Raw genomic sequence first — 9,687 nt, forward strand, 5'->3', positions numbered from 1 at the left:
GAGGTTTATCTACAAATGCGGTACTATAAGTACAATAATAAAATGATAAAGCTTTACAAACCTCAAATCGTGGGACTACGCCGGCTTCTATACACCGGTTTAGGAACTGCTAATTCCTAACGGGTCTCAAAGTCCACGCCGACTCGGAGCCACGTGTTTACAAGCTAGCGAAACCACGTGTGAACTTAAACGACACGTCCGATGACAAGGTCAAAGAACGGTTTATGTTCAGGTCAAAAACAACAAGGGTGGTATGGGCACAGACCAAAATAACGAAAAAGGGGGAATCGCGTTGTACAAGATAAAAGGTAGGAGAAAGGAATCAACACCAACGTTCTGATATAACATGTTCTACGACAGCTTTAGTGTAAAGCATTTGAACAGGGGAGGAGCCACTATTGTTACTACCACTATTGAAAGAAAACCGTTTACATCAGCTTTCTGTTTAAGGGGTGATGTACTGTCTGAGCTACTTAACAGAAGGCCTCACGTCAGTTTGAGCGGATTTTTTTCCCGGTCGCAACACTCCGAACCTGGTTAACAAACAGTCGCCTGTGTTCCTTCAGTCTCAAAAATCAAGTGCTGATCCATGCCCGAAAAATGTTAGTAAACTCATTCTCTTACCTCTGTGCAGTAGAATACATTGAACAGACGACTAGGCGACCCGGCCAAAGGATGAAGGAAGACAATCCACCCTGACTAGCTTCTGGAAGTAGGAGGATGATAATCTGCCCAGGCGTACATCATTTATTCAACGCGGCGCACAGTGTAATACCCATCCAAAGTTTCCTTATTGTTTACAAGAGCCTGTTAATCAACCCACATATTTACGGTACGGCACAGTCGTAGTTGCATGAGCTATCAACTTACTACGTTGCAAACCGATCCTTTGTCGGCAGAGACACTTTTTTCGTGTGTTGAACTTGTCGTGGCCAAGCTCACCTCCCGCCAAACATGCATTTTGTGCTGAGCATACAACGACAGCACTGCCTGCGGTCTCTCACTCGGCTTCCTGTCTCGTATAAATTATGTTCATCAAATTGTTTCAGGTATTGCTGTCTTAGCCTTTACAGCTGTATGACTTGAAAAGACCTTGCCAAAAACATGTTCGTTCGCGCACCTTTGTTCTAATTCCCTGCTGTCTTACCTTTACAGCTGTATGACTTGAAAAGACCTTGCCAAAAACATGTTCGTTCGCGCACCTTTGTTCTAATTCCCTAGATTTTTTAAACTTGACTTTATCGTCAAGTTGCAGGAGCATTCACTAATACACTAGAGATTTGGGACATCAAGGTGTCGAACTTTACAACCATGATCAAAATCGCAGACGTCCCAGCCTGCGTAAAAATGCACATGTCGTTTCGCGCCCACTGACAGTGACCATCGGAAAGTTCGCTCCATGTTTCGCGAGAATCATGGGTGAACAACCTCCATTTACACATGGATCAGATGGTTCGATTTTGGTTACACAAAACTGTTAACAGTATTCTTGTGTCTGAGTGAGATACCACCCCAATGTTGCATGGATGGATTCACCGCTAATTTGACCCACAGCGCTCTGCATTTTCTTCTCGCAACAAATCTCAGAGCTTGCATATTCCCCCTTAATTTCAGTAGGCAAATTTGAACGGCGGTGCTGATACCCCTAGAATGTTGTTCCTGAGAATATGGCTGTTTTTAAGCAGCCAATAACAGGACATGATTGATCCCAATGAAAGGCTAAACACTACATTTGACTGCTCTACCGATGGGTTAGAATTCCGAACAGACGGAAGCATTGGGCTAACAGAAAAGGTATGGTTTGTGCTTGGTTCTGAAAATGACAGGCTGAAAAGTGAGCTGGGAAAGAATAGGGTGAATTTAAACTAATCAAAGTTTGATAAATTTCGGGTTCATTGTTTTGAACTTCAGTGGATTGAAAGCCAAGCACCGATTACTGAGAGCTGAACTCGATGGCGAAACTTCGACCGCCCAGCGGAAAGAATTCAGCGAAGGTAGCTAGGGAACGATGTGGTTGCTTCGTGAAATGAAATGAACCTCCAAGTTGGAGCACGAAGTTAAACTATTTTGGCGTGAGTAAAGTCGTCCCCCAAAAAAGACTGTTCTAAGAAGGAAACACTCCGAAATAAAGCTCCTGGATCACGGTCTCTTGAGGTTCGGCTTGAAATTGGTGTCAGCAACTATGAACCAACACCAAGATAAAACCAATATAAGCACTGGTTTTGTATCTTCTGAAAATCTGCTACTGAATTTCCTTTGGAGTTCAAAGTACCAATTACTGCATGAGAAAAAATGAGAAAATAACTGCACTTTACCTCACCAAATGCTGCAGTGTCGCAGGCAAAGCTTTAAAATTACATAGAATAGATTTTCATGCAGAAATTACAATAGTTTTCCGTGGATATTCCTAAAATCTCTATTGTTAACATTGATTAGCCTCCTTAAACGCGTGCTCAAACTTTGTACAATGTGCGTGCTTCAAAAATGTCTGGAAAGAATCAGGCCTCGTTTATTTCGCATGCTGTCTACGGTCTATGTACGCTACAAATCCGGTCACAGCGAAATTAAATCAGTAAGCCATCACTCTCATGGAATTCTAATTATGATCAGGGAAGACCATTTTTATTGAGGTTGACTAATGCTTGAAAAACAACGGCAAATGCAGAGTTATTCGATAACTCGACTTGTCGATCACTGTAGGTAAAATTATTGAAATCATAATGCAAGTAGAATCCACACACAGCGCAATCCATCTTCTTCCCCGTTCGCACTGAGAAAGGTGAGGAAATTTCAATAGACCACCTGTAATTTATATGAGTATGCGCGAATATCTTATATTTATGTAAGGGACACGGAAGGGCTAAAGGAAAACTCGAGTGTAACTCATCTTTTGGCACTCGCAAAGTGACGCCCTTCGAAGGCCTCATGACATTTTTTCTTTGGTCAATGTTTTGGGTGTCAAGCACATCTTTACGAGTGAGCAGATCGCAAAATCGCCTCAATTCCCACGGTGTTTCGCTGTTCTCACCCCGAACTGCTTGCATGATTGGTAAAAAAAGGCTTTGTGCAAGAGAGATCACCCACCAATTAGTTCAGGTAGCTCATTGGCTAAGACATGAACTTACTGGCCGAACGGTTCTTGGATCAAAACTAATCACGGGATCTCAGCGACTTCTCTCTAGGCTAGAACGACCTGATATAATCTCAAAATTCATGCCTGTTTCTGGGCGTACGGTGACTAGGCACCGAGGGGTTGTTACAACTGAACAATCATTTTTTACATATTTATTTCCATACAAATATGGTCGTTTTTATCCGGCAGCTGTCGAACTTGAGAATGTGTTCGGTTTAAGTCAATATCTACTTCTCATTTCTAACACCTAATTCATTCCGATTAGTCCGTTTTGTCTGAATACATAAATGAGCTAAATCTTACTGCCCTCGTGAGTCTTCAAATATCCTTTAGCTGGAGTGTCTAAGGCTATGTGAAACACCGTCTGGTAGAGGCCAGGCTGAAGAAGCTCCGGTGTGTCGTTAGCTTGAAAATCTGCTCAGCAATTTGAAAGCAATTGGGTACATACAAATACATCGAATGTGAGACCGGAGGTAGGCTGTAAAGAGTCATTGGTACACTTTCGGCACTGTTACTAGTAAACATATCTTTTGCTACCTCTACAATCGGGCACCTGTATAAAACATTTGAATAGACTTGCAGTTTTTGATTCGCTCCATTATTAACTAGAATCTTGGCAATGAGAATTCACTTGTCTGAGAACACCCGGTTTTACGCATTAAATTCTCAGTGCACCGATCTAGGTTTTCAGACGTGCCATTACCAGGATGAGCCGCCTGGATAAATGAACAGACTTCTCGGATCGAATAAACGCAACAAACGTTGCGTCAGCCAACTGCAGTGTGAATCTCGGAAACTGGATATCTCCAAACAAAATGTGAGGAATTATAGTTGAGTGTTCAAGAAGGAACAAAACCGATAAAGTTTCTTTTGACTTTTTGCGTCAAAATGTTTAATAATTAGCACTTAATATTAGGTTCGCATGAAGTTGTTAGTCTAAAATTTGAATGTCACTCATAGGACGAAAGCGTTACGAGCGCCTGGTGAGGAGTTCATTTTCTGTCAAGCGGTAGAAGGGGTCATTTGACTCACGACCAGAATGACGGCATCCAGAAACATTTAACCGTACCGTGGAATGGACATGTTAGAAGAGCTAGCTGGTGGAATCTTGCTTCATGCCCTGACTAAACTTTCTACGCTTTAATTAACCATACTTAAAGTTAGGCGATCTCCTGTACTTTCACCAGGTCTTCGCAGCTCCACTCGATTGTACAACTGTGATCTACAGCAACGTATCTTCAATAGAGGCTCTCATTCAATTCCACTCCTTGGGCCAGTATGTACATCAGTTTGCTAGCCCTTCCCTCTTGATGATACGTTCACGTTTTGCTCTGCTGATTCCCTGTAGGTTTGTTCAGAGACTTTTAAGCGGCACTTTACAGCACCTCAAAAGACTGCGATTACACGACGTAAGACTTGCATGGATAACGGCATTCCATTTTAAAAATAGATCCTCATCAGAATAAGTTTTCCGTTGCATTCTGGGGTTTATCACATTTAGGGAATAGGAACATTTAGGTTCGTCACAGTTTTCCTTCCCCGAACAATTGTTTTCATTCAGAGATCGTTTATCGGCGGGTGTTGTAAAATATTTGGTATGTGTTAGGCGGAATTCCCCTCGGATCCCGTTTGACCTCTCGCAGTCAGGTGTTGCTACGACCAAGAAGCCTGTCTCACGCAAGACTGGCTGAAAATTCGGGACGCTTGCCGGTCCGATATCAAGCCGAGATCTGATTGGTCGAAACGCTGGACTCAACAACCAATCATAACCCAGTATCGGCCGAATGCCGGTTGCCAATGCCGCATCCAGAAGGCGTTAGAATTTCCAGAAAGTTGTCGCCGCTTACATTATATATATGACTTCGTTTTGGGCTTTAATATACCTTATGCGCCTTTGGTGGTTGTTTTCGCGTGAACGCTAGCTTGGAAGACTCAGACCGAGAACTAAGCTGAGAAAAGTACCGTTACTACAGTATGTACTGCTGAAACATATTTAGGACTTATACTGTGACGTCGTATTCGTGTGATACAAACGTGAGCATTTGAAGCACGTGCAAAACATCCCAACATAATTCCACTCTTTTTCAACACACACTACATAATTTCCTAGTGCTTCTTATGTGAGCTTTGTTTGTCGCTGTCTTTAACAAGCAGCCAGAATAGCTGATTATTTACGATAGACAACGTGCTTAAACTTATTTACCTTTGTCCTACACAATGCACAGCTGAAGGATCCGTGTACCATGTCGATTGGTGAAGCTCTCTCAGGCAATGTGGCGTGCGCCGTCAGCAAGGGAAATAAATGCATCCCATATCCGGAATTGGCAGCCTATTCTTGCATATGTTCGGCGGAGTATTCTCGAATACCGAAGTCAGCACTTTTGCCCAAGGGACGTTTGTTGGACAATTGCCTGAGACAGGTCGATCCGTGCATGGTGAAAGCTTGCATACATGGCACCTGCGTCCTGGTAAGCGTTGGTGATTATGCATGATCCGCGCATTTTCAAGCAGCCAGTACTTTTCATAGCCTATCTGTTACAAGTAAAACCTAGCCTGACGCTGAAGTTTGGGCTAAGTTAGATAGTCATCAACTGAGCTCAAGTCAACAGGGTGACATAGCTGGTAGATTAAATAGCAAAATATAGGTTTCCGCAAAAAACAACGCCATCAGTACCCATCGAAGTCATTCTTTTACTAGAGAATCCTATCATGGTTATGAGAATTTTTGAACAGCTGAAGATATGTATCGATGATTCGTTCGAAAAATCAAATAGAATTACAAATAGCCTATCAAATTCTACCCCCCGGGATTCATCCAGTAAAGACAGAAAATGAGCATATATAGTTGTCAGCGCGCGCCCAGACAGAAGAAAAAGTACATGTGCAGAGAGTGACGCATCCCCAAGGTCACTATCGGTTCGACACGTCCGGAAATTAGGTGAGTTGACGGCTCCTACGAAACACGGCTCTCACCAAACACGGCCTAGCAACACACGACCAGCGTAGTGGGCCTGAGACCGTTCACGACCGAACCACCACCATTGGCTGTACGGAGCGAAAAAGAGAACGACCATATTTGGCCAATTAGTCATCCTATATATTTACGCAGACGTTCTGTATGTTTTGTCCTGCCAATACAGCCGTGTCCCCAGTTCTCTGTCTTCTCCCTATCGCGTAGCCTGGCAGGCGCAGTGCAGGCGTAACCCAATAGCTCGGCCACCGCATCGCACCGCAAGATACAACACTAATCCACAATCTTATGAGTATAGTTAACCCCCTTTTTGATAAAACTGGGTGATTTCAAGGGAAGCTCAGATTCACAAATGGATTCTATTACTTCTTGGGCTCCTTACTTGGGTGTAAATGAGTTGTGTCGTAAAGACCTTTGGCCCGTGGTTGAGAGTTACTGACCTTGAACAACAAACAGCAATTTCCGACAGATCTGCCCCACATTGGCATAGAAACCAGAACGGTTTGTTCTACCATTTAAATATCGCCGCCTGTCGCTTGACAATTATAAGGCAATTGCGCACCCAAATCGCGTCACAACCGAATGAGTCTGGTTCTTGATATATTTACTGCTTGAGAGAATCCCTTATGTTAGGCTACTACTGGACCGTCCACTGAGGCTCAAGTTGATCTTGAAGGCTTCAGAAGCACTGATTTTATGGTAAGGAATGTGCATTGTTCAGTTACGTTTGTGTTGTAGCTCTTGAGATACATTACCCCTTGAAGGGACTTTTGTAGTCATCAAGTTCTTAGAGAATCTATATATCAGTGTGCTTCCCAGACAAGTGAGAAAGGTTACAATCCTATAATTAAAAATACGCTAGACTCAGGTCTTCATCCATGGTTTCTGTTCAATACACTATGAAGGCGAGGAAACCTGCTTGCAACCGAGGGTAAATTTTCAGGACAAAAATACCGGGAAATTGGGTAATCCTTTTCAAAAGATGAGAAAACGTGGGCGGAATATATAAGCCCCGAGAGCGAAACCTTAGCCGTGGGCGATGCTTCAAAGACGTACTATTTTTCACTGAAAAACGCAAACGAGGTTTAAAAAAGTTTCAGAGGAATTCCAGACAGAAGCTTAAATTTTGAACACGTTCCGAAAGTAGAAACATGTCAGATAAGATGAGATAAAAGAGGCGTTGGGTGTTAAAAATTATTCCGATGATATATTTTGGCAGCTTGTACTGCACTTGCCTACCAGGAATTTACAAACAAACTGACATTATATGCCTCTCAATAAAGCTTGGAGCTCGTGGCATCAGGTCATCCCAGACACTGGTGAAAATTGCTTTACCAAGTAGATAGTAACAAAGAACTCCTGAGGAAAACATCGGGAAATGGTAAGTCACAGAGCACTGTGTGGTGGTGTTTGCTTGAAGGCTATTATAAACTGAGAGATACATAATACTCATCAGACCACATAAAAAATTTTCCTTGTAAGTTTGCACATCCGATCGGTATCCGGGATTATAATCCATTCAATCAACTGCACGATTGTCGGCCTAGAGCACCGGACGGTGAAGCGAAGAACTAGTGTGCAGCTGGCGTACAAGAAAGCCAAGGGTAATTAGACATCCTGAAGATCGGTATCTGCGTAAGATAATGACATTTCTATGCAGCTGTCACATGACGATAGTCGTCTGTCAAAATGAGTTTACGATTGAAAGTAGATCCTTTGAAATAAACATCATTTAGAACGCTATTTGGAATGTTATTGTGCCTGAAACTATTGGCTAGAATTTTGTTGGATTTTGATGAGATCTACTTGCTCCGTAGCACTTAGGACCCCCGCTCGCCAATTATCACTCCAGTTAAGAGGGCCTTGAGTGACTAATCTCTGTTGACAGCTTATCCGTATGTTACATTGGGTTTTTCTTGATTTTGCTATCTCTTCTTTGGAATATCAAATCAAGCAACGCGCTCCATTTTCAAAGTTACCCTAGCTAGAAAACTGGAGATACGATAATTTAGGCGTAAATTTTATCCACTGAGGAGCACACATTTTAATCTATACACTATTGAGAGCTCATATATCAAATTTTGCTGTATGATCCGAAATTCGGTAACAACTTTTCACAAGCCAGACTTATTTCGTGCTATTTGGTATTCGTCTTCACAGACTGAACAGGGAACAGCACTGGAAATAAGGGGGAAGGAAAAACGTGAGCCATTTACCTGGCTTGGGAGAAGGCCGGCCGTGGTTGCACGTTGTTTATGTAATGCTGGATGGACTGGAGAAAAATGCGAACATCCACTTAGTTTGAACGGTTGGACACCTTGGTCACAATGGTCACAGTGCGAGCCAGAATGCCAAAGTTCTTTTCGGCAGAACCCACCTCGAGGAGTGCAGGAGATGGTCATGTTTGGTCAGAGTACGCCGCGATGGGGTATGAGACAACGCACTCGGTTTCGTGATTGTATTGGACATTCATCTGACTGTCGTGAGGAAATGCAAGGACTGGCTGCCAAGATGGGTATGACCATAGAAGATGGCGAAACGTGGAGGCAATATGAAAGGCGTGGATGTAGACCCAGGTTCTGCGATAGACATCTATTTGTGGCTATGGGTAAACGAGCTGTGAAACGGTCGGCCATACAGAAGCAGGTGGTGAGTGCAAGTTATTTGAGCTGAGAGCACTTCGTTTTAGTTCACTTATATTTAACACCATGTGGTTGCTTGCAGTGGGTATCGTTTACATGAACTTAAAAGAATGGTTGAAAACACAACTAAAATTATTGTCATCACATTTACGTGGTTGGTACAACCACCAGGTAAATTTGAGGTTCCGTCTTTCTAACAGATTCTAACCGTATTTTTTTATCAAATGGCTTACGATGTGGGCATCATCAAATGCACTTGTCCGGCGAGTGAGATGTATCGTTTCCGCATCAAGGTAAAGTACAAAGAAGTTCGCTGTCAAGGAAGTTTGCACGATCAAACATTGTGGTTGCGAAGCTTTTCGGTTATCCGGAAGCTCATCAACGGTGTTCACTGTGTCTTGTAAAAGTTCATCGCTTCATCAACATCTCACTACTCACTTTCTTGGATAGCTACGCTCTTTTCTTAACAAAGCTGTGTGACTTTACGTAACTGCTATCGCCGCACGGCACTATACGTTATTTGAAGCCACAGATCAAATTTGGGTAGAACCATGGACAAAAGTGAGCATGTATTCGGTCACCAGTCTCTGATTTTCCGATTCCAGTTGGGATACTAGGAGGCCATATACTTAAGACAGGTCCCATGGCTGGCGGCCAAGTAACGACGTACACGTATGGCTTCTGACACAGTAAGCAACACTCACCAGTTTGGTACTACTGTCCTCGACCCAGTGATGAACTCAAATCGAGCACATCGCAACAGACGGTGAGACATCATCCACTGCGTTGATTCAAGTTGTTTTAGTGTGCGCCGAGTTAGGGCTTTGTTGCGCTGATTTCAATAGGAGGACATTAAATTTCTGGGTGAGAAAATTGTTGGGCTAATGTGTTTTGCGAGTGGTGCCAAAACAACTGTATGGCAAGCTCATCCTCAACTCAAG

General features: G+C 43.1%; 2 protein-coding genes across 2 annotated transcripts in view; one reads left to right on the forward strand and one right to left on the reverse strand.

The window, feature by feature from the left end:
• The window catches only part of T265_07447 (hypothetical protein), a gene marked incomplete at both ends in the record, with an annotated part of 17,697 nt that extends 9,124 nt beyond the window's left edge, over window positions 1-8,573 (reverse strand). Inside the window, one exon of the mRNA XM_009172976.1 lies at window positions 8,482-8,573. Within this exon, the coding sequence (XP_009171240.1) occupies window positions 8,482-8,573 (92 nt within the window). The remainder of the gene's footprint in view (window positions 1-8,481) is intronic.
• Window positions 1-9,687, forward strand: part of T265_14298 (hypothetical protein) — a gene marked incomplete at both ends in the record, with an annotated part of 34,861 nt that overhangs the window by 10,496 nt on the left and 14,678 nt on the right. Inside the window, 2 exons of the mRNA XM_009172997.1 lie at window positions 5,359-5,601; window positions 8,265-8,753. Coding sequence (XP_009171261.1) covers window positions 5,359-5,601; window positions 8,265-8,753 — 732 coding nt within the window. The remainder of the gene's footprint in view (window positions 1-5,358; window positions 5,602-8,264; window positions 8,754-9,687) is intronic.

This window comes from Opisthorchis viverrini, assembly GCF_000715545.1.
Source record: "Opisthorchis viverrini unplaced genomic scaffold opera_v5_179, whole genome shotgun sequence".
In the NCBI taxonomy this organism is placed as follows: domain Eukaryota; kingdom Metazoa; phylum Platyhelminthes; class Trematoda; order Opisthorchiida; family Opisthorchiidae; genus Opisthorchis; species Opisthorchis viverrini.